This window comes from Melanostigma gelatinosum, assembly GCF_949748355.1.
Source record: "Melanostigma gelatinosum genome assembly, chromosome: 1".
Lineage (NCBI taxonomy): Eukaryota > Metazoa > Chordata > Actinopteri > Perciformes > Zoarcidae > Melanostigma > Melanostigma gelatinosum.
The window spans coordinates 16,807,930-16,832,209 of record NC_136634.1 but is presented as its reverse complement, the minus strand read 5'-3'; the positions used below and the strand labels follow the sequence as shown (position 1 = coordinate 16,832,209).

Genomic DNA, 24,280 nt, shown 5'->3' with positions numbered 1-24,280 from the left:
GGCTCTGGGAACATGTTATGAGTGTTTATACATTTGAAATCGTGAAAACGTTTTTATAAACTCAATCGTCAATGATTCGTTGAAAACCTGATCGATCGAAAACAAACGCATATATGTTGACCTTCCCTGTGTATCTGTAACCATGAAGCATACTCACTGTGACCGTAACTCAAGAATTGATCTGGTAATTGTGACAATTTAACACAAACGTAAAATGATGAAGCGACGACGTTGTGGACAGACATGGATGTCAACTGCAACATGACTTGGTTGCAACATGGTTGGCGGAGGCGTACAAGCGCGAGGAGATAATTCCGGTTTTCCCCGCCGCGTTCTGTCGCTAGTCCTCGAGTAGTAAGTGGGCTCGACTGCCTTTTTTCAAAGAAGACCATGTAGCAACCACTCTTGAGACAACACTGGCAAATGAATTGTGATAATGACCGTTGGCGTTGTTGTGTAACCACTGTGAGCTGCTGTATTTGACTTTGCGCTGTTATTTCTCCTGTTTAGCGGAGGGCTAATGCACGGAACAGATCCTGAGGGCTCCCAAACAGATTATTATAATCATCTAATCTGTTATGACTGGACACAAACGTTCAAAATAAACTCTCCGAGCTAACCACCTCCAGTTTTATTTTCTCCGTTATACTGTTGAGTCTTCTCCTCGGACTGCCCTTCGTTGCTGTTTTGTAGCTCCTGCTGCGCTCACTTCTTTGATTGTGTTATTATTAGCGTTCTGCTGTATCACCATTCTGTCTTTCACTTCACATACAGCGGAGCACCGCCTTGCACTGGAACCCGGTGCTTGTTGTCAGTCTTGTTCACAGATAGAACGAGATGCAGAGATACACACACAGAGTTTAGAATATCATTAGTTTTGAAAGGGCAGCCAGACAAGGTGAACTTATTACTCATTTCTCAAAAGTAGAGGAAGCTGGAGAAAGTTCCCTCCAAGCCTTGTCTCTATCTACAGATTACACCCACATCAACCTCGGATAAGACTCCTGTTTATTGTGGTTCTTAGTATACTCCGTCACAGGCTTACTGCTCTCCATCTCTGTCCTTTGGAGGTCACAGAAGTCGCTCTCCTCCATCTTATCTGCACAGTAAATAGAGTTGTAGTTTTATTAGCGGGGGGGGGGGGCATGAACAGATTAGGCAGAATATAAGAGTGGAGGCTCCTAAATGATTGGTATTCCGCCTGGTCTCCTGTGGGTGACGGTGCTCGTAGTCGATTGGCTTCCATTAACCTGCCAGTCTGCTTCTCATTACTTCATTAGAGGCCGTGTGTGTGTGTGTGTGTGTGTGTGTGTGTGTGTGTGTGTGTGTGTGTGATGCCAGCAGCTGCCGGCGACCTCATGGTTTGTTTGGCTGATTCGCCACCACGCGGCACCATTTGATTGGTTCATCAAAACTCTTTTTTCCACATTATTTATGACTCATTCAAAGTCATCTGACAAACCCCTCATGAGCATGATGCATGCATCTAGTCGCACACTCCTATAGTCCCACACATATTTAAACTTGTCTTTTTAAGACTGTTGGCAAAGAATGTTTGAACATTTGTAGACACACAGACACACACACACACTACAACTGCTTTGCAGTTCTCATTATCTTCCCCTTTTGGGATTGTTGAAGAATTTATTCGAAGAATATATTAGCAGTGACTGTTCTTTCTTGTTTTCAAACATTCATGCATATAAAGGGACTCTGCAAACGGGGGCACTAATGATTTAAATGTAACTATAATGATATGAATAGCAGCGGAAAGTTAGGTACACGTTACACTTCACTCGATCAGGCCGTTTCTGCACATGGGGTGCAGAGATTCGTACTCTTAGCGTGTATTTAGAAAGTCTTATTTTCTCAGGAAAGAAGTTCACTCAAACATTGTTCTCCTCCGACTTCAAAAGACAGCACTGGAGGGGCTTAACGACGAGGAGAAATGATTTGAAAGTGAATTCTTTGTTGAAAGTTTGCCTCCCGAATGTTGGTCGACTGCTTAGTGCCATCCGGATGCTTCCACAGGTGAATTTCTTTCCGTCAAATTCTCACGCTATTGATCTTTTATCTGTTTGTTGAGGGTATCAAAGGAAGCTCAGGTTGTATGCGACTGTCAGTTTGGCCATCCACTTCTCCTACATAGATACAATGCATTCCCATCACTTTCACAGGTTGTTGTCTCTATTTTGAGGTTCAAAGCTGTCCCTCGCCACTGTCATCATTTCATATCGTAGGGGATCACTTGCATGAATGAGGTGAAGCGAAGGGGAATCTCACCTGCAGCTCCCTGGAGCATTGCCTGCTCATAATAGTCTCAGATAAGTGGTTGAGGGTAAATGTGCTGCCAGTTGACTCGTGCAGCGTTTACTCTGGGGAAGAACAAAAAAAATAAACGAATAAATGAAGCAAAAGATGAATCGCAGTGAACAAAGAAATGGATTTGCCATTTATTTTCCATTTGGGTGACTTTAGGTAATCTGTCATATTCTAATTACAGTCTCATATATTTCGTTTCATATCTTTGTTTTGACATGTCCACGGATGCATTATTTATGACGTTTAAATAGGAGAGCATGCTGAACATTCACACATTTATTTATTTTTTTACTGAGGAACAAATGCAGTTCCTGAATCGTATTGTTGTAAGATCAACACTTGGGAGTTGAAGTGTCCTGCTATTTTTGGCTCAACAATGGCAGGAAAGTCAGGCTTGAAGTGAGACCAAGTTGAGCACGGACTCTTTGGTGTTTGCTCTTTGATCCGGGGAGCTTTGATCGCCCCCGGAGGACGTACTTAGACTGTCCGTGTCGAGTTGGACTTCGGAGTGGCGGTTATAACAGCACGGTTCCTGCAGCTTGACAAGGAGAGCTTCTTTGACTTCCATTGCTTGTTTTTCTTTTTTTCCTTTTCTTTTTCATTTCCACTGCACTTTTTCTCGAGCGGGCGAGAGTCAGAAAACATACAACCCAACGTACCCTTACACAATCAAGAGAGAAAGATGGTAATACGGTTAGAGGGATGCATTGTGAACATAGCGAGTTTCTCCTCCGTTAAGTAGAAAGAGATGATTCTTTTTAGATCAAAGCAGATTTTTATTCCAGTTGCTTTGGAATCAGGGAAATGGCAACGGGAGTGGAGGAGGGAGACATGATAGGCCGGGATGATATCCAAACAAATGAGGAAAAGAATCATACATTATGTTTGCTACAGACTTCATCATCGTGCGTAAGGAAAACTTTCCTTGTTGCTCCATTTTCATTTGACTTTGATTGTTTTTTCACGGTGTCTCTTGTCTATCGCTTTGCGGTGAATGATGTTTGAGCATGCACCTAATCTGTCTTTCTTCTTCCTCTTGACCGCATCAATCTCCCTGTAGCCCTGCCACACACACACACACACACACACACACACACACACACCCACACACACCCCATCTAATTCAGCCCACTCAGACTCATTGTTAAGGGGACATATTGGAAAACCATTAGCTCTCATTATGCTTTATAGCTACTCGTTCTCCCCATTCTGTCTTTTAATCACAATCTATCCCTCTGTGTGTGTGTGTGTGTGTGTGTGTGCACGCCCTTCTGTGCGAGTGGCAGTATGCACGTGCGTACACTACAGCCAACCCCCCCGCTCGGCAGACAGTAATGAACCACTTTCACTGTAATGCATTTGGGACACCACAACCCCCCCCCCTCCCCCCCTCTTGCTTTTTATAGGGGAGTCAATGGCTCAGAAGACGCCACCTTTTATGGCAGCCCATCCGAGCTGCTGCAATGTTGTGCATTCGTGAGCCATGTCAGCCATATGGGATTGAATGCTGTGCAATAGAAATAAAGAGATTGGAGTGAATGCGGTATGGATTCACTTTTATATGAACTCCTCGTAGAGGTAGAAACCTCACGAGTCTCCCTTCTCTCCTTGTAACTCCAAATAACCAGCCTCTCATAAAGTGCTGAATATCCTGTTACTGCTCTCTATTGAGTTGTGCTCCGGTTTGATCATCCAGGACTGTGTGTGTGTGTGTGTGTGTGTTTGTGTGCGTGTGCGCGTGTGTTTTGCTGGCACGCCGGAGGGATGGAAGTTTTGACCATATGCGTGTACACACAAAAAAAAACACACACACACTTGCATGGACACAGATATAATATGCGGATTTAACTTCCGGTTGTTCTCTCCCGGCCAAGTCAACTGTCGTCATTGTGCAGCAAAACTCCCATAATCCATCTGTGGCATGACGGCAGCCTAACAGCTCTACTTTGCAGCTCGAAAAGCTATTCTTTATGGCTCTCCATTTCTCGATCTCGCCTTTTTTTTCACCCCCATTGTCACTCCCCCCCTCTTCACATTCACCCTCGGGACCAGTTTTTATTCTTCTCGTCTCGTTTTTCGTTTTTTCCAATTACATTTTTTTTCCCACTTAATCTCCTTTTTTCCTCTGGAAACTTGTATCTGGGTTTGATTACACTAGAGAGGCTCAGCAGGAAGAGAAATAAGTGATAGCATGAAATTATTGTTGACCATGATGATGATGATGGCAATGAAGATATTCATAATCGTAATTATCCTATAGAGATGATAGAGACGAGAAGAACAATGATGCTGTCACCAATGATGATTAAAGTGGAGATGAGGACGACCGACAATGAGGACGATGACATTGATATAACGGTGCTTGCTGGCTTTCTGAGCGCTGTCCATGTTTTCACCTTGGTCCAGATGGAGAGAGACAGACGGAGGGGACGGACGCCAGCCGTAAGAGGGACACTCGCTCCTCAGCTGGCCACCACAAGAGCGAGGACACCAGCGACAGCCGGGAGGACGAGGCTGCAGTGAGTCTTCTTTCTTGTTGTCTTTTTTCTTTTCTGTCTCACCACTCTGGGAGGAATATTAATGTGAGGACCCAACCCTAAACACACACACACACACACCCTGCACACCCACATCCGTCTGACTAGGCAGCAATGAGATTTATTGCACATGTGTGTCGGCAGGGCCTCATCGGGGCTCCAACAATCCCAGTCAGCATCGCAATTACCATCAAAAAAAAACACAGGGCTCTGTTCTCTGTGCGCCTACTGATTAATGCCCCAAAATAATCCCTTCTCTCCAGAAAAAGATATGGGACGATGCAAACTGACACAGGTGGGGAAACATCGGTAATCAGATTTGATTGTTTTAAAACTTTTCTTTTTGCTCATTAAAACTCATCGACAGTATGACCTTGTGACCCCGCCCACTGCACTGAATTTGAACAATGTTTCCAGCTCTGGGAGCCCACTGCTCTAAATATATTGTGAATACATCGTGCAATCCAACATCCTCCTCAAGCATTTATTCCTGTGATAGTGTTCGTGCTGAGAGAAATTAGACACCGAGGCGTATCCAACAGCAGAGCATGAGACAGAGTTTGGACCACCGCCAGAGATCATTAGCACATGGTACATGCAACCACTTTTTAGGGTTAACTACAGCAATTTTGGATCCACAGATAAGCTCCAAGTACTGCATTAGTTCCAACTGTGTGGGGTAACAATGACCTCCTGTTGCTTCCAACAAGCAGTCCACATGAGGATGTCTTTCTGGGTATGTCCAGGTTAAAGAAATGACACCGAGCAGGAGGTTTTCATGTTGTCCATTCGTGGTTGCTAGAGACTGCTGATGGACGATTCGATCGGCAGGGGGCGGCGGGAAGAGGAGGGCATGTGGGGAGTTACATCACAGCACTCTGGTCTGCTGGAGCTTTAAAATAATGAAACGTTTCATCTTTCTGCAAGCAATTCAGTAAATGAAGAACCATTTATAAAAGAGTGCGAACCTTTTTATTTAAAATATTCAAACATTAAAAAATATGTTTAATAGCGACGTCTCTATTAAAGCAGCAGCTTCCGTTTTAAAAAGGTCTGTGTGTCTGTGCTTCAGGCGACAATATCATGTTCCGTTTAACACTATTATCTTATCTTTGATACCACACTCTAAATAATATCCATAATGTTACCTACTCTTATGTAGCGCAGAGCAAGGTTTGGTGGAGGACGTAAGATGTGGGTTGTCAGATCCGTGGAAAAGACTCGGCAAACTGGTTCGTAATTAAGGACTTAAAAGCCACTCGTGCTTCTGATTAACAGGGCTCAGCAGGCAGACGTGTCGCTCCACCACAAACATCTCTAAATGCACAGTAGGCCGCATTTTACACCGACTTATTTTTTACAACATTCTGATGTTAACTCGTCAGTCCAAATTGAAGTTGAAACATTGATCATCCCTTCAATCGTCTATACAAAAACCACACTGTACTCCCGGGTTGTATTATTAGTCCATCCTCCCTCAACCTCAGTCGACCAGGTTTCCAGGCCAGCACTTGCCACTCGTGTTGACGGGCTGTCTATACCTTGAAATGGTATTCTTGCCTGAGGCTCAGGTACGTGTAAAGCTCCTCGAGGTGGCAAAGAATCAGGTCGTGAAGGCAATCTACACTAATTGTAATGTTCACCGCCCGTGTGGCTGAGTTGAATATTTGATGTGAAAGAGGCCAGACATATTGTAGAGCAAGGGATGATACAGATTAATGAGATGTATCTGATTTAGTGATTGGTATTTTTTTTTCCAGAATAAAAACGTCTACCTCTCTGCTCGCTAGAGAGGATCATTACACTGGGCTGTAAAGGAAGTCCCTGAGAAGCTGCTGTATGTGGATTGAATTCAAATGAATTAGACTGTTAATAGCCAGTATCAGTACATTTTATTCTAAGACATTAATAGGGTTTTTACCCCGCTCCTTCTTTGCGTCTATGCGTTTAAATTCAAACCCAAATTGTTGATATCGCTGTATTTCTTGTTGACTAGCCGATGGGGACCATGTGAGAGAAGACGACGATGCGTCTTATTCCGTAAAATGCCGTCGTCTTCAAAATCGTTTTAAGTGAAGGCTTTAGGAAATGTGCTTGAAGAGATAAGAGTCATGAAGGGGGGGGGGGAGAGCCGGCAGGGCTTCTTTCTGAACGGCCCTCCTCTAAACTCTAAACCTGCCTGATGGCATTAGGGCTCCTCTTCTGGAACAGGCAAATGGAAAGCGGCTCTCGGGATGAGTCAGTCTCGTGCACCGAAGCCCAAATATTCGGCTGAACTGTAAGCATTCTGCCGAAGTCACTAAAAAGTTTACGGCGTGACCTTTATGAATTTTAACAGCATCGCTTTGTCATTTGTTCTCTAAACGATGGCTGATAGATTTGGTTCGCTTCCAATAATGATCACTTAGATGAGCTGTGTTCATACTCGGACGGTAAACATGCTCTAAGTCATCACAATTACAATACAGGAGATGGAACTGGCCTGCCGCAGGAGGTGCTTAGTAGGATTTACAATCTCGAGAGTGTAAGACTGAGCTCCATTTGTGGTTATCTATAACATGGCTTTATTAGTAGCAAGCACTTTGTTCTATCCTTTGAAAGGTGTGTGTGTGCTTATCAACACAGCTCAGCCTTAAGACTCTCCCGTTCAGCTCTATAACCGCATCTCTCTTCATCTATAATTTACATGCCCCTTTACCAGCTCTTTCTTCCAGCAATGCCTGACCTCCGTGTGTGCGTACCGTACCGTGTTTCACATTTCCCTCTTGCTGCTCATTCAGCACCGACGTCTCGGGGAAAAAGCAAAGCAACATAATTGACACCTTCAGTCGATGTGACGCTGCTCCGGTGAGGAGCGCCCCTTCACTTAGGAAATGCCAGTGCCAAAGGTGTAGTCCGTGTTTGAAGGGGGGAGAGAGGGAGTTTAGTGTGTTTAACGTGCTGTAATGTTGGTCATAGGCCCTTCTTTTTGCCTCTGTTAAGCTCCTCTATTGTTTTGTGCTGCACTAATAGCTCACTAAAGCTGCCATTTCTGAAATTTCAGACAATGAAACCAGAATTGCATGAATGAAAACAAACAGAAAAGCCCCGACGGCTGTGTGCACTCAAGATTAATAGACCACCTCAAAGGAAGTGGAATGACCTTATTGCAAATGGGCAGCACAAACACTCGTCGGGGGCTTACAGAAGGGAGATACATGGACTGTCACACACACACACACATAACAGACATTGGCGCATCGCCTACTGCTTAAATACATTTAATGAGGACTTTTGTGTGACCTGCATCACAAATATATTCTCCAAATTGCGCCCTTTTCACTTGTTTTCACGTCGCTGTTTTGTCGCACTTTTTGCCTGCTGCTTCCTCTTTTAAACTGCTAGTGAGAGAAGGAGCTAAGTGGCATCCTTGGTGCGAGGAAAGGTAGAGAGGTGGATGCTAGTTTCTGATGAAAGCCTTGTTAATGTGTCCTGCGTCGCCCTTGTTTGTTGTCAGACGGGTAGAGGAAGCGGTGGCAGAAGAGGGAGCGTTAATCTGAGCACATTAGAGGGAAGTAGAGGAAGATCGGAGAGGGTTAAGTGTACGGACAAAAGGGAGGGCACGAGGTGATGGAAGGAAACAAGAGAAAATCAGAAGTAAAGAGCGGTGAGAAGATGAGCAGATCGTCGGTAGAGGAGGAAATTGCGTTCCTCTCTGCGCCTGTGAAATCACTTAAATTGCCGCTTAAATAGTTGACAGAGTGTGTCAGGGTTGGCAATTACAGGAATCAACTCAGGCTGGGTTTATTTTTTACATTTTTCTTTAAAGACATGGAATATCTCTCTGGCCACCTGCTTTTCAAGATGAAACCTGCAACAGATTTACACTGTCACAAAGTGTGTGTGTGTGTGTGTGTGTTTCTGCCACCTCCAGGTGGTTACCAGGGTTACCAGGGTTTTTGTCCTTATTCCATTTGGTGCATACATATTAGTGTGTGTGTGTGTGTGTGTGTGTGGTTAATATGGATGAGGTGGGGACTCTGCACCTCTGCACCCTGCTCTTCCTGTCAGTAACAGATTGCTTTCGGGGCTCCACCCCTTCACCTCTGGTACCCGATGAGAGGGAAGAATGATGAAGGCAAAAGAGGACGGTTGGGGCTTCACGGTCGACAAAAAGGCTGGAGGACAAAAAAGAGACAGAAGAGCGGGTTTGATGAAACTTGGAATCATTAATATTGATTGAAAGATAAATGAAGGCATGCATGTGTCGGAAATGTATTTTGCTTGTCGGTCACAGATGCTAGATGGTTATTCAGAAAGCCACACTAAGAAAATTGGGGAAGAGCAAATCAAAGATTGACAGCCCCGTGCATGCCATGTAGTGTTGGACCGCATTGCCTTCAAATATTTTTGCGATCTTGCAATGTATTTATGCAATGACTCTATTTTTGATGATATGCTATATATTCACATATCATACAATATACATACTTTCTGTAGACTTATGGGACATTTTTGTTCATTATCACAGAAGGTGAAAAATGTCTTGAACTTTTAAATAATCAATATTAAATAATAAATAGATATCATGCATTGATAATTAATGAACCTCATACCCCATCACACACACACACACACACACACACACAGGGCAGACCAACGACTCTGCACTTTCCCCAAACACGAGACATTGTGCTGTAACGGGGCAGTAAGGTAAAGGCCTGCAAACGAGGTCATGGAGAGGAGGACAAGTGTGTGGAGATATTTCACTGCAGGCTCGAGGGAAAGGGCCGCACCATTGTCTTTCACCTGGCAGAGATTTTTAATCATATAGTGGCAATTTTACAGCAGCTCATGAACCGCAGCAGCCAGGCCTCATTGTTAACCTCCAATTGCTTTCAGGGCTGTAAATATGGCCGCCTTACATCGCTCCGGCCTTGCCGATAGTTTATGGGAGACGAGAAGGAGCTGGTGCTGGCACTGGGAGACTTGCCTGAGAATGCTGAGGAGCAGAGAGCACGGACCGACTAGTAAATAAACACATGGCTGATCATCAAGACACTCGACTGCACCGTGCAGATTGGGCCGTGATGATCCAATGCTGTGTTCAGTCGCCTGGTGTTAGGCTTCATGTAATCTGTGAATGGACCCAAACATAGGTATTAGCATCACAGCGTAATTGCTCAATTTGACATTTAGATTATACCGTGGAGATCAGTGACACATGACTCATTTTCCCAGGTACCTATTACATTTATTTAGCATTTCCAATGTTGTCACGGTTTGAAAGAGGATTGCAGATGAGCGAGTCAGGGTGACTCATCCAGGCGGTGACTCAGTTGCGTCCTCTCTGACATTTGGTTGAGGGAGTTCTCTCCTGCTGATTGGATCAGCTGCCGGCCAAGTGGAAATGGATCTCCCATGAGGCATTTGGTACATCAACCTGAGCGCCCTACCCCAGGATGTCTGAGCTCGCACTGCATTTGTTTTCTGCCACTTTTCTCACGTGTGTTGTCACCTGTGTTACTAAAAACAGCTTAATTACATTTTTGTCCTTAATCAAGGGAGGCAAAGAACCGTAAGCTATTTCTTTTTGTGTCGTTTGATCAAACAGTGACCTTGTTTGGATCTGAACAGGAAGCTAACAAAAGTTACTTTTTCTGAGTTTTCAACTGCAGTCTGTCGACTGGCTGCTAAAGACTCCCAGCTTCTGTTTTTTCCTCTAAAATTCAATGACTTTGCCAAAACACATGTGAATAGCCCACCAGCAATATGCTAAGCAACCGTCATCATGCGCTTATAACATTTCATTTCTTATTTTCATAGTTTTGGCCATCATTCCCACAGACGGATTACCGCATGGGCAAAGTGGGCACGTGCCCAGGGCCGTGAGACAATGGGGGGCCCTTTGCCCTAATATTGCTATTATCTTTTTTCATGTTAAGTATTTTAATTTTTTTTAAATAGAGTAAATTTGATTTTGAAAATGTCATAATGTCGTAGGCCTAGTGACGTAGGGCCGTAGGTCGAAGGTTGATCTCGCTGTCAACACGGAGGAGCGAGCCCTGGTGCAAGACACGCGAGTTCTCTCCTGTTATTGTTCAAACTTGGGGGTATTGACGCCTCTGTTATATGGAGCTATTTGAGCGCTCAGCCCAGAATTGTTTTTCCTCCTGGTGCGTCAGTGCTTCCTCTCATTCTCACTATCACCTCTCAGGCATTTGCCAGTCTGGTGTTAGTTCCCAGAGGAAGGCGATCTAATCTGTGGGCCCTGCAATGAACTCCCAGGCAGGGCTCCAACACTGAGCTCGGAAATGTCTTTATACTCTGCTGCCCACGACTAGATGCCAACAGACTGGAAGGCTGTTTCTCAAGACCAACAGCTCTGTGTGCATATGCAGCACACTGTACATGCACACAACTTGAGGATACCTAGTTCCAAATACCAACCGAAACAATTGATTTCATGAGGTCATTAGGTCAGAAGACATGACACTAGACTTGTATGTTTGTTTTATTTTCTCACCTCCACCCAGCGCTCTCTCTCTCTGTGGGGTATTTTCTATTACACTGATATGACGGATGCCTGCTGAGTGTTGTCAAAGCGGGCCGTGGAAAAGAAGTCGTTTGAAGCTGCAAATCCCATCACGCCAAGAGAAACGATGCTTCAAAGTTTAGTCAGGGGCCGATCCATCATGTCGAAATGATTATCAGTAAAAGTTGTGTATCTGTAAACCACCTTTTGGTTTCACAAATCAAACTCTGCTCAGGGTTGACGGTAGAGCTGGGTCATTTATCAAATCTATTGTTATGTTTCATGTGTTGAATGTATACACTGTGAGACATTTAAGAAAATATAAGCAAGAAAAAAAGGCTGAATTACTGAGGAAAAGCTATTATCTTTATGAAATGGTCTCTTGAAATTAATTCACATTTTGTCAAGGCTGGGAAATAAAAAAAATAAGTTTGAATGAGACCCCAGGTTGTGGGAGTTGAGGGTAAATGTCAGTCTGATTATTGTATAATCCCTCTGTGATAAGGAAATAGATTTCCCCCTCTATTCATACTCTCTTGTCTTTTTATGACACTGCGAAAATCACTCAATGCTTATTTCACAAGGCAAATTCTACGACCGATATTAAATTTGAGTTGTGGTTACATCGTAACGATGCAGACCTACTTACAGGATCTGTTGCGTTAAACAGTCAGGATCCTTGAGAACGTAAAGAGCTGATGGTCAAAGGCCTTGGACGGGAAAAGGCATCAAGCCCTTCAAGACAAACCTGTTTAAGTGTTTAATGCTTTGAGTGCTTTAAGAAGGCTGGATCATGGAAAATGGACTGGCAGCGGATGCCATCACTGTGGAATCCTCGGTAGACGATGCCTATTTGTCTGTCAGATTAAACGAGCAGGTGCTGCTCCTGTTGCCGCTCGAGAAAGGGAATAAAGACTCTAAAACAAACGAAAGCAAAAGCATTCTCAGCCTCTCTTCATATTGCTTGCCAAATCTCCCACCGCAGAGGCATTTATCTGACGGGAGTCAGATACGGCTTGGCAGGTTTGCACCATAGACGGATGGATGGAATGATGGAGTGATGTATATTTATGAAATTGGAATCTAAATTCTTGGTGCGGGCACGCTGTGGGTCTGAGGAAGAGGAGGAGCGTGTTCATCTGCATTCCCGTGGGATCCTTTCCTGCCTTCGTCAGTATTCCCCGTCTGCCAGAGTTGGTGCAAGTGCCACCTCGTTGACTGCAGGCTGCATTTCTGGGTTTTCCTGTGTATCCAGCTGAGTTCCGGACCAGGACGTGATTTTCCGAGCGCTGGTCGTTGTTTTACAGTCCGATTAGCAACTTGAGATGCGAGAGTAGAGTTGGAGTTGAGAGATGACGTACAGTGTATGACCGGGTTGTTTCACAAGTAGCCAGTTTACAAGCTATTTTCAAACCATTAAAAAGCTGAAACATCGTCAGGCGATGGCCGGTGGGTTCCAAGGTTGCATTTCGGGCCAATGCGTTTCACTTCTTTTGTTTTCCGCACTGGCTGTTTGCCTGCCTTCAACGAAAGCCTGCTCAAACGTGATCGGTCAATACTACACAGACAACCAAGGGTTTCAGATCTAGTCCCGTCGCCTGCAGATAGATTAAACATTGTGTGGATGTAACCCGTTGACGTTCCATACAGGATAAGTACTGCCGCTGCTGAATACTAAACAACAAAGAAACACTGCCGACAGTTTTCCAGGTTTACAAATTGCTTCTCTCCCTTCGTCTTCTTCTCTTGTTGTCTCTCCTTTGCTTCCGATCCGACTCCCCTCATTCTGCTGCTGTGTGTTTCCGGTCTATAATATATGGTGTCATGCGGTGAACCAGCCCAGGGGCCGTACTCCTCATTGATCTCTACTGTCCCCATGTTAATAATAATGATGTTTATATGTAGTTTACCTGGTGACTCTTTACTTTAACTCTCCTATTGAGCATTCAGAAGCAGTATTCCTACTTATTGAGTATTCATCAATAAAAATACACGTGACTTTAAGGTTTAGGCGCCCCAGTTATTCAGAAATATTTATAGAAAAAACGTTTGTCATCTCTCGAAGGTGTTTGACTGTAAGCGGCGTACAACATAATCACAAAAGTTGTCTGCACAGGGGAACGTTTTGGACATGCAACATACAGTATTGCAATACAGTTGCTGTAAAATCTTACATATGCAAAGAAAGATCAGGCTGCATGCACTTAAATATAATAAGTACAAATAATAACACTTCAAATGAAAATGGCCAAAACTACAAATAAATGCTTTAAGTTGACCGTGATGGATCACTACGCATACAGACATGAGCAGGAATAATGTGAAGGCGCTCACCCATTATGTCTTCTCCTCTTTATCATCTGCTCGTCATTGCTCCTCCTCCTCATTACCCTCTTACATCAGCTTCATTGGTGTCGCTGCTTCCACGACCGCCACTGCTCTTCCTCACTCACCGTCCCCAAGACCTCCTCCTCCTCCTCATCTCACCTCATCTTATGGATGTGAGGAAAAAATCGAATTGAATTAGCATTGGTCCATTATGATTCAGGTATGATGATGATAATAACGCCATAGTATTGTCGTCAACATAGCCTGCTGCTGATGATATTGTTGATCGCACTGCTGTGATTACCATAGAAACCACAGTGTGAGTGTGACCTTTAAAAGTCCTGGCGAGGCGGTATTAAATAAGACGGGCCTCATCTAGCAGCTTTTCCAATCGTGCCACATACATCAGATATGATCTTGCACCTAATGTGCTGCTATGACAACTTACATGTAACAGCGCTTTCGGGGGAAAAGAAAGAAAAAGGGATTTGAGATTAAACATTGACTGCGGCTATAAAAAGGTGATTATTCTTCATGTATCTCATCCAGGGGTAATGGCCTAAACAGGCCACCCAAGCAGTTTATTAATCTGGCTACAGCAGAGGACAGTGCAAACTGCCGAAGCACTTTGTTTGGCTCTATTGTTATTGTCAGGATATCAATTCCTTTAAAGCGTCCTCCTGGATTTATTCTGCCATTAAACAACACACTGCCTTGATTTTTCTCTTATGTGCCAGTAGAAGTTAGCAAATATAATAATAATATAATATTATATAATAATATAAAATATATCGACGCGCGAGTCTCTGCTGTTGGCTGGGAGGCATGGATGGGTCTGGAGAGGACATTTCAGTGTTGTGAGATGGCGGCTCGAGGGAGAAAACCAATTTTTATTGGCTTTTTCAATTTGCGCCTCACCGGACAGCAGCAACACTGTTAATTGCAACCAGTGCATCAATGTTGTCTCTTTGTCTCTGTTGTGCGATTGTTCAAAATCAAGAAAAAAACAGAAGGAGATGACTTCTCTTGCCACTGTACATGAAGTACGTAAATGAACACTTCAAAAGTATTTTCTACGTTCTTCAAGTACTAAGTTGTAGTGGGTGAGTTGGGGAACTAAAAGTAATAATTGTGGTAGTTATGTACTGTAACTGGAAAAAAAACCCATCATAAGTAGGAATGCACCGATACTGATATCGGATACCCTTCTCAATAGCTGGATTGTGTATCATTGACATTTGGCCGATCTGGTATTGGGTACCATTATTTTAATCGATAACAAATCCGTACATTTGTATCTTATGTATTCATTTGTTACATTTTGTTTTACAAAGTTAGGAAAGCAAAGTAAAAGTCAAACCTGATGTTGCCTCACACAAAAACTAATGATCCCAGTCACTCCCGCGCAGTGAGGCGTACAGCTTATTAATGAAACGCTGGTATCGGATCAACACTCGGTATCGGCAGACGCCCAAAGCCCAGGTATCTCTATCGGTATCGACGCCGAGAAAGTCAGAAGCAATCTTGTTTATTAGCCAGCATCACACACAGACATACTCTTTAAACATCTGGCCAATGATAAAACACACCCCGAAACAATCACAACAGTCTACCAGCAAGCAGCTGCTTAATATATTACAACTCTCTAACCAGTTTGTGTTGAAATGAGAGGGAGAGATGAGAGAGAGCGGAAAGACTCTAAAATGCGTCCAGCAGAAGTGAATCTCCAAATCTTTGCCAGATGTCTGAGAATTGGTCAAAGTTGTCCCTAAAGTATTAACAAACATCTTAAAGGCACAAACGCATCCTGTGAGGCTTGACATGTCTCCATCATCCCACATCTGCTCTGCACTTCTTCTTTTTTTTTCTACTGTCATCTGCAAAAATATGTAGTTTTCATTTAATTTTGGATCTCCTTTTGCATGATATAGTTTCTGTGTTTCTACCTGCTCGGTGCACCGCTTCTATTTCATGGGTTTAGTCTCCATATAGCAACATATAAGTGCCAGTGTGTCAATAAAGCAGGAAGAGGGCTTATAATGATGTATTGCCATATTGATCAATTCTCTCACACATATGCCCGCAGGAGTGTATAAGTGCCTCTGGCTGTTTGTATGCAGCCTGTCAGTCTCTGGGTCAAGAGGACGTCATGTTGCTATAATTAATGCAACCACACGTTCTTGATTTACAGAAGAGGTTGAGGTGTTTAATGGATGTTGGCGAACAGCTTTTGAAGACCAGCTTATGTGCAAGCCCGACAACGATGCTAATTGAAAGCTACAGCAGTGATGGATAACAGTCACTGCACACATGCATTGATACAACAGCAACTCACCTACCTTTGACAAATCGTCAATTTCCTTCATCTCGCTAGAGTTATGTTCTCTGAGAAGTCACAATATCTCAAGATTAGATCTATTTTTTGTCATTTTTATGTTGTTCTACGGGAGTGGCTGCTCTAAACTTACTGAATCAATATGACACGGGATTTCCTGAACCGAACTGCAAGTACAAAGCTGGTGTCTTCCTCAACAACAGTGGTTATATTTTACTCTTTTGTCAAAACTATTGCTCGGTACAATTCAGTCGTCGCTGGGCCAAATTCTACACCCTTGTGTCACCAGCTTCACTGTAGAGTCACCGGTTGAAGCACAAGACAAGCACATGAAGGAAGTCACAGTTTGTTCTTTAAATTGGATCATTTTAGGTGACTGTTGTGTGAAATGTAGGATGGAAAAACTGAAAAGACGGAGTGGAAAAGCTGTAGAAGGTTTGGTTGACTTTGTATTACACCTAGAGCAATAAAGGAGGCACTGTATGAAAACGTTCAATGACCCGTTATACTATTCCCAGAATTGCATGTAGACTCAGCGGGAGAGAGATGTGAAAATTGGACGTAGATGTGATGGACACGGCAACAGAAGAAGAGATGATGTGAATTTGAAAGAGTTGACCCTGAGCAACCACTGTGTCACACCCAATCATTGTCCTCCTCCAGCATAGGACATTCTGCAATCACGCAGTAAAAGTCCAGTGATTTTATTGCTCTTCCATAAAAGTTTTCTTGGAATTTCCATCAGTATGCTGAAGACTGAAACAAGACGGGATATGAGTCTCACACAGACTTCTTATAATGTTCTCCAGCAGCGTAAATCACTGTCTTTGTATCATCGTGTCCAGTACTGAAGAAGTGAGTGGTCTCATACAGCGTGTGGGTTTTCTTGAAGACAGTGCACCAGGTGGTGGTATACGTACAGTACATGACATCTCTAATCTGACGAGATGCCTGCAGGTAGCTGAAATCACAACCCACGCACCTGGTTCACATCGATGGAGGCTCCAGAGCAATGTGGGCGTGCTGTAAATATAGTGTCCTGCAATGAGCTATGAATTACCTATATACCTCCTTCCCTGGTGTCCAGACATTGGATGGACGTGTGGATGGATGGATAGAAAACACAAGTGGTGATAGGTAAAGAGACGGGGGGAGAGCAGGAGGTCTGAGATGTACAAAACGGTAGCCGGAAGACAAAGGAGCAGCTTGGGACTGTGGGTGTGTACGGGCGAGAGAGAAAACGTCCCACAAGGAATAACTGACCTCTCCGATGCTCTCGGACTCTCTGACGGGCGGTTTAGGGCAATCTTGTATTGGAATAGACTTCAGAGATTCGCTCCAAAGTCAACTGGAACACACCGGTTTAAAGCAGCAAACTTGGGGAAAAGCTGTTGGGCCAAACGGAGGCTCCGAGGTTACAGTTGGCTGACATTAAACACACAGCAGCAGCAACACTTTGCAACGTAGAGGCAAGGGAAGTGAGGAGAGGCGTGGACATTTCTTTTTTTTCTTTTTTATTATCAAAACCAAAACAGGTGGATTTGAGATCTCCAAACAGGTGTGCAGTCGATGAAGTGTGCTGTGCAGGAGAGCGCTGGAGAGACATCCGTTTTGACACAGTTCATTAACCAGAGGCCTCCTCCTCAAAGCTGCTCATGTCTGTCTGTTTGAGTTGCACTGACAGGCCTATACAGGCTCCACGAGGTAAGAAAAGAAGGGACTCCAGGAGCAAAGCAGGTATTTAAAAAAAGCTAACGTCACAAAGGTCAAAAATGTCGGCCGTCTGCAATACACACGTATATACATGCACAGAATCCATGCATGGATGCTGAGCTACAGAGGGTAGCTTTCTTTGAGATGAAAGACTGGAGTCTGGAATGTTCTCTGGGCCCAGGGGCGATGGCACAATTTAAAGGGAAGCAAGGAGAAAGCGTGGGGGAAGGATGAAAAGGTAAAAAGGAAACTGTAAAAGTCATCCCCTGGTGCCACAGGCTTTGCTGACAAATCCTTGCGTTTGTTTAAGACAGGTACAAATGGAGTCTGATGTGGCCACAAGTTCCTCTCATCTCCCCGGCTCCCACTGGCCGAGCCTCCCAAATTGAAAGTACAATCGGCTCTATTGAAGCACCCACACCAAACAAAGCACAGTCAAATAAGCTATTATCTTTTTTTAACCTTTTTATGCTGATTAAAAAGCTTTTGTGTTTTTAAAGCTTTCTAGATTCAAAGTGCCTCTTTTTTCATTTTAGTCTTTAATTTCGCCTCTGAATATTTCTTTATCAGTCTTTAGCCAGGGTGGGTGATTGATAGTTACATACTGTTACCATTAATCTCTGTTAGTTTTGGGCTGCACCAGGTCTTAAAGTACACTTTATGTTGAGTGCTTTGCAAATACTTTAAAGAGCACTTAAAGAGCTTACGTATCCAGTGGCCCTCCTTCATACATCGAGTCAGGGAGGGGCCAGGTTTTAAATGAAGCTTTCATTTTGCTCTCTCTGGACTTAAAGCTAAAGTTCAATCACACTGAATTAAACAGTATTTCTCAGTAGAAAGGAAGAGAGGAAAGAGCTGGGAAATTGCCCTCGGAGGGAAGAACATACTGAAGCAGGACGGAGAGCTCGGGAGTGCTGGTCAGCAGAAATGTCAGAAGCATAAAATCGGGCAGATGGTAGGGAACCGATATATCACAGATATGAACACACATTACAAGGTCAATATGTCATGTTTGCTGTAAGGTCTAGATGTAGCTGCTTGTGTAGTGGCATCTTTTTTATGATTAATATTTCATAACATTCTTATTTCTCAAGGTTTTATAAACAAATAAACAATTTGCAGTCGAAGCTGCTCATGGTTAAAAAAAATAATATATATATATATATATATATATATATATATATATATATATGTACGTTTTTGAGCATGTTATGAACTTAAAGTAGATACTTTTCATCGCCTCAACCTCCGAGGCTATCGGAGGACCCAAACTGCCCTTGGTTATTTAGTATTTCTTTTATTTTGTCTTATTCCAAACATTCATTTTTTGGTTGCTTAATGTGACAGAGCTCACGATCAAGTGTTGGGTACACTGGTTGACTTACTTTACAGAATCCAGCTTGAGAAAACCCAAAGCGAACACTGTCACTCAGTGGATCGTTGTCTTTTCTCACCCCGGAGAGACGTACGGTTGGCTTGTTGCGCACTACGGGGCAGATAAATTGCCGTGAGCGGTAATTGTAAATTGACAACAGCTGAAACTGCTGCTCACTTTTCTCCCTGTGTCTCAGACCGATCGCTGTACCGCAGGGGTAGGATACCGAGACGTAAGCATTGATTGTTGGTACAGCTAATCGCTGCCAAATCTCCATAATAGCGTCGGGGTCCTCTTTCAGTGTTGTCTTTACTTAGGATAATCAAGACGGGACCACCTTCTGGTGTCTTGCTGATAGATTATTGATCCCAACGAGCTGGTTGTAACTGTGTAACTGTGTGCATGTACTGGACACACAGACACGAACACACTTTAACTTGGGAGTGTGGCTGTGCATTTTAGTTGGTCCTAGTTGTGTGGAAGTAGTTTTTAATGTGTTATTTAGATCTATGTGTGAACAGAGTGTCTTTGGTGTCTGCTATGTTATGGGTTGGTGAATTCCTATTCATTTTGTATTGTTGAGGTTATAAAAAGTAACTTCCAGATTATAGACCCCAGAACATTTTGCTCGCGTCTCCCATCATTACACTTTACATGGACCCTTTTTTCATTCATAATTCACTTCAGCATTTGAATGCGTTTCCTTTTACTAAGTAGATACGTGATGGAGAGCTGTGTGTGTGTGTGTGTGCGGACGGAGTGTTGCCTCATTTTACATCCCTGGTTTCAGGTCAAGGGAGCTGTTTGGTGTAGAGTGGGAGGAGGGAGTACTTTAGTATCTTGTGTTGATACTTTGATCTGCTACTGCCACATGCGCTGAGGTTTTGAGTGCCATGTGCGGTAAACACGCAGTTTGATGCACAAGCTCTCAACACACAGGCATATTGTGACGATACACAGCGAAAGCATTGACAACGGAAAAGAACCGTCGGCACATTTTTGCTTAAATGCGTCAGAAACGTCACACCAGCAGGAGTTTAGATGCACTTCAAACTTCAAACACTCGCACAGAATCAGTAGCTATAGAAATGAAAGAGAACTAACAACCTGCTGTATTAAAACCCATTGCCTGCAGGTGTCACTAATCCAGCTGGTTACTTAGCTAATTAGCATGTTTCAAATCTGATAAAACGGTAAATGCTAAATAAGCAAACACTTGCCAGATGTTCCCGAAATTTTTGCCGGATTTGAGCCTACACTGCCTCCTTATGTTTGACATTTTTTAAATGCTCACTGCAGGCGCAGAATAGCTCCTTTTATTACTCACTAACAAAAGCAATCTCTGTATAGGGACTTTGTTGCGTCTCTCCATTCGTGCTATTGTTGGAAACCACCAGCCTCCTGAGAAACCGTTTGTTCGGCATGTCCCTGCTAAAAAGAAGCGACTTACGTCACATGGTCTTTTCAGCTCAGCTCTGCCTAAAGTAACAGCCAGGTGCCTTTTTATTGTGTGGCTGCACTTCGAATACACTGTGGTCAGAACCGATAGGACTTTATGTTTTAAGAAAAGCAGATCGCAGTCAGGGAAAAATGAAATGAATCCACCCATCTCGGTTTTTGCCGTTTTAAGGCTGAGAAAAACCAGTGAAGGAGAAAAAATGCCGAGCACAAGTTTAATGCGGCATTACGGTCTCAGGAGAGCGGCCTGTTTGTCGATTTGTGCATTCGCGTCCATCTCTGTCTGAGAGTACGCCTCGGTTTCTCTGCGGTAGGCTCGGTGTTGATTAGGTCAGATTCAGCACCGAGCAGGTCGGGGATGATTGGCAGCGGACTGTTTGCCTGTTCTGTTTGCCAGCTGCCCCATGTCACTCCCCATCAGTAATAATCAGCCTGGACAGAGAAACTCGACCTAATGCGGACGACAGACCTCTCTTCTTCAGTCCTCTCTTATATCTCCATCCCTGACTGTGAGAGAAAGTACAGAGTAATGCAATCTGTTGCTCAGACAGTAAAACATGCCGGGCTGTTCCAACAAAGGGAGAGCGTGGCACAACGCTGGGCTCATCTGTGATGATTAAAGGCACCTTTAGCTGTCTTTCCACTCAGTATTTTTCCTGAGGTTGTACTGAATCACTGCTCAGACAGTTTTAATTACTCTGCAAAGATTACAAGCCTTCAAAAAGAGGGTTTATGCTTTGCCTGCTCTCTCTCTCGCTCTCTCAACCACTCAACCTAATGCAAAATCCTGCCCTCAATCAGTCAACTAAATATTTCCATATGATTCTGATTCATTGCAGGCACCCATAATGCAGCTGCCACTGAGCTGCAGTGCTATTCATTTTTCATTTACTTTGGATATGAAGCATTCGGCCAGAAATGTTGAGTAACTCCACGTATCTGGTGACAATATCTTTATTGATCAATCTATTGCTGCTCTTTCATAGTTAACACAGTTGGTTACGTATCAAATCAGCATTCTGTTTGCTGTTTGTGTCAAATGTATTTCAATAATATTTGATTTATTTTTTTTTTACCAAGAGGCCCTGATAAATTCATATTTTAGATTAGAGCAGTGGCCAAATGTGACAACCCAGACAGAGCACGATTGATCCAGAGAGAGATTTAACTGTTTTCCCCACAGCTATTGTCCTTACACATCTGCTGTATCGATGTGGACTCGAGCGTAACAGAAGTCCTATCACCTTGTCCCAGGCCGAAATCAATAGACGACACTCTCTGTGATGCACGGTACGTCCGCTGTACACCTCAGTGTGCTGCATGTTGGGAGGAAACACACGGCTGCACGCACACGATCCATACAGACCTCATGTTGCTGTACTCACACAGACATAATCGTCAAATTAAATCAGGACTTATCAAATTAAAATCAGCGCTTTATGAGGTTAATAATTGCTCATCTTCTCCCTTTTCTTCCTCAAATGTTTTTCCTCACACCATATCCGTCCATCTCTTCCCCCTCCCTCCCTCCCTTCGTTCCCTGCTTCATCTCCTCTGCTTCTTATTGTCTCCCTGCCATGCTCGTCTCTGCATCATTAATCTTTCAACCGATGAATTGGAGCCACTGACTCTATCACTCCTATTATCGACAGCAGCCGTCCCTTATTTGCGTTCCATTTCTCTCCCTCTCTTCTTCACTCCGCCTTCCTACTGTTTCATTGACCGGCATGCAATTTCCCACATGAATAATGCAAACAGGGAGACAGAAATAGTTGCACTCCTTCTTTCTTTTGGCTGGGATTTGTTCTGCGGTAGTTTAATGTGCTCGGGCTGATTTCTATTCAGCGGTGCCAGCCACTTTGTTATAAGGAAATAGGGATTTGGATGTAAAGGTATTGGTGCTCCCAGAGCTGTATATTCTCACTGAAATAGACTCGAAAGGCTGATTGTGAGATTTAATCAACCTCTCAGGGCTCATGAGCGCTGATCCAGGATCATTGAGATTGTTCCCAGGACAATCCTATAATCGTTAGCCAACACCAGGAGCAGCGACATCAACATATGGCAGTCTGCAGGCAAAAAATGTCATTTCAGTTTCCATCCGTGTTTGCTGACGGGCCAAATCAAAGTGGCCGGTTTTCATCAGCCAGCTCTCTCTGCTCTATCATGCTTTAAAAAATAGACCATTTCAAGTCAACACAGCCACGTATCTGAGCGTATTTTGAATATCTTAGCAAGTGCCATGGTGCAAGCGCTGTACTGATCTTTTATGGTCAATAACAACAACTTACTGTAACTACTCAGAAGAGACAGGTTCAACAGGCCGATCCCCTGACTCGTACTTCACGGCTCTCTTCCTCTCTTCTGCTTCCCAAAAGAACATTTACTTTGCAACACGGCGATTCAATTGACAGCACAGCGTCCGAAACGCACGTGCACTTTCATGACTGTGGGAACACGTGAATAGAGCTCATAAACAGTTTCGTGCAGGTTTGTGGCGAGAGACCTCTTGTTGCCATGGTGAGTGTGTTCAGTGGATGGTGAAAGAGCAAGTGCACATGGGTCCAACTGAAGACGTTTGTAATAATCACCCGGCGTGTCCAAGGACTTGCATCAACACACTTTTGAATTCCAACAAGAGTCTTGTGAGAGTAATTCAGCTAATTGCTTCCTCCCTGTGAGGAGGGGGCATAATCGGTCCTCTAAGGTACGAACTGGAGAGATGAGAGTGAGCCACATCATCTCCGTCTTTGTCCGACTCCCTCGGAATCCATAGGAAATCCTCAATATTCCCTGTTTTCTTTGTTACTTAAAGACACTTGCATGTGAAATTCACTATTCCTAACGCGTTGGTCTTCATATCTTTTTTTACAATGCTCAAATACTTAGAGGGCTTTTTAATCAAGTTTTGTTATCTTTAACCATTCTGGAAATTCCAAGCATTGATTAGAAACGTACTTTTCCCTTTTTTGAATTAGGTTGTTACATTTCTTTAGCTTTCAGAGGAAGATAGCTGTGTAGTTAACCTTGGGTACGGTCAGGTACTGTGCTTCGTGCCCGTTTCAAGCTTCTTTATAACGTGGACTGGCCATGACCGTGACCATGAGAACTTGCCTTTGTTCCAGTTTTGGCTTTGATATGAATTAACCTCCAACTGCATCAGCATAATTCATTTCAACTCAACAAAATGTCAAGGAAAGACATGGTGGCTGTTACAAAACAAGTTGCTATCTTTCTTTTCCTTACTATGCAACTGCCGTGTAGAGAAACTGCATATCTACGGTTTCCAGTGTATCCTGAGAACTGATTCGATTGGATTGACTTTGTTTTCCACCAAAGGGACGTACAATACACCTAACACAACACTATATTGAAAGCATACAAATATACAATATCTAAGAATGGGCAGGTACCGGCAACAAAGTTATATAAAAGATAAAAGAGAGAACATCTCATAAAAGAAATGTCTTCCCCGTCCCTGCAGTCGTTTTGTGCTCGATGCCTGTATGGCACAGGGAATGAAAGACTCATATATATGTTGCATCTGGCCCATGGGACCCTAAATCGATGGCCAGACAGGAGCAGCTCAAACTCTGAGTGCACTGGATCTGCAGTTCTATGTTTAGCCTGGCTGTGTACGGCAAATATATTGCAGCATTGTTTCTGTGACTTGCCAATCACTCTCTTTGCAACAACAA

At 43.6% G+C, this 24,280-nt stretch overlaps 1 protein-coding gene across 1 annotated transcript in view; it reads left to right on the top strand.

The window, feature by feature from the left end:
- The window catches only part of b4galnt4a (beta-1,4-N-acetyl-galactosaminyl transferase 4a), a 117,688-nt gene that overhangs the window by 34,361 nt on the left and 59,047 nt on the right, over positions 1-24,280 (top strand). The window contains exon 2 of the mRNA XM_079278291.1: positions 4,729-4,841. Within this exon, the coding sequence (XP_079134417.1) occupies positions 4,729-4,841 (113 nt within the window). The remainder of the gene's footprint in view (positions 1-4,728; positions 4,842-24,280) is intronic.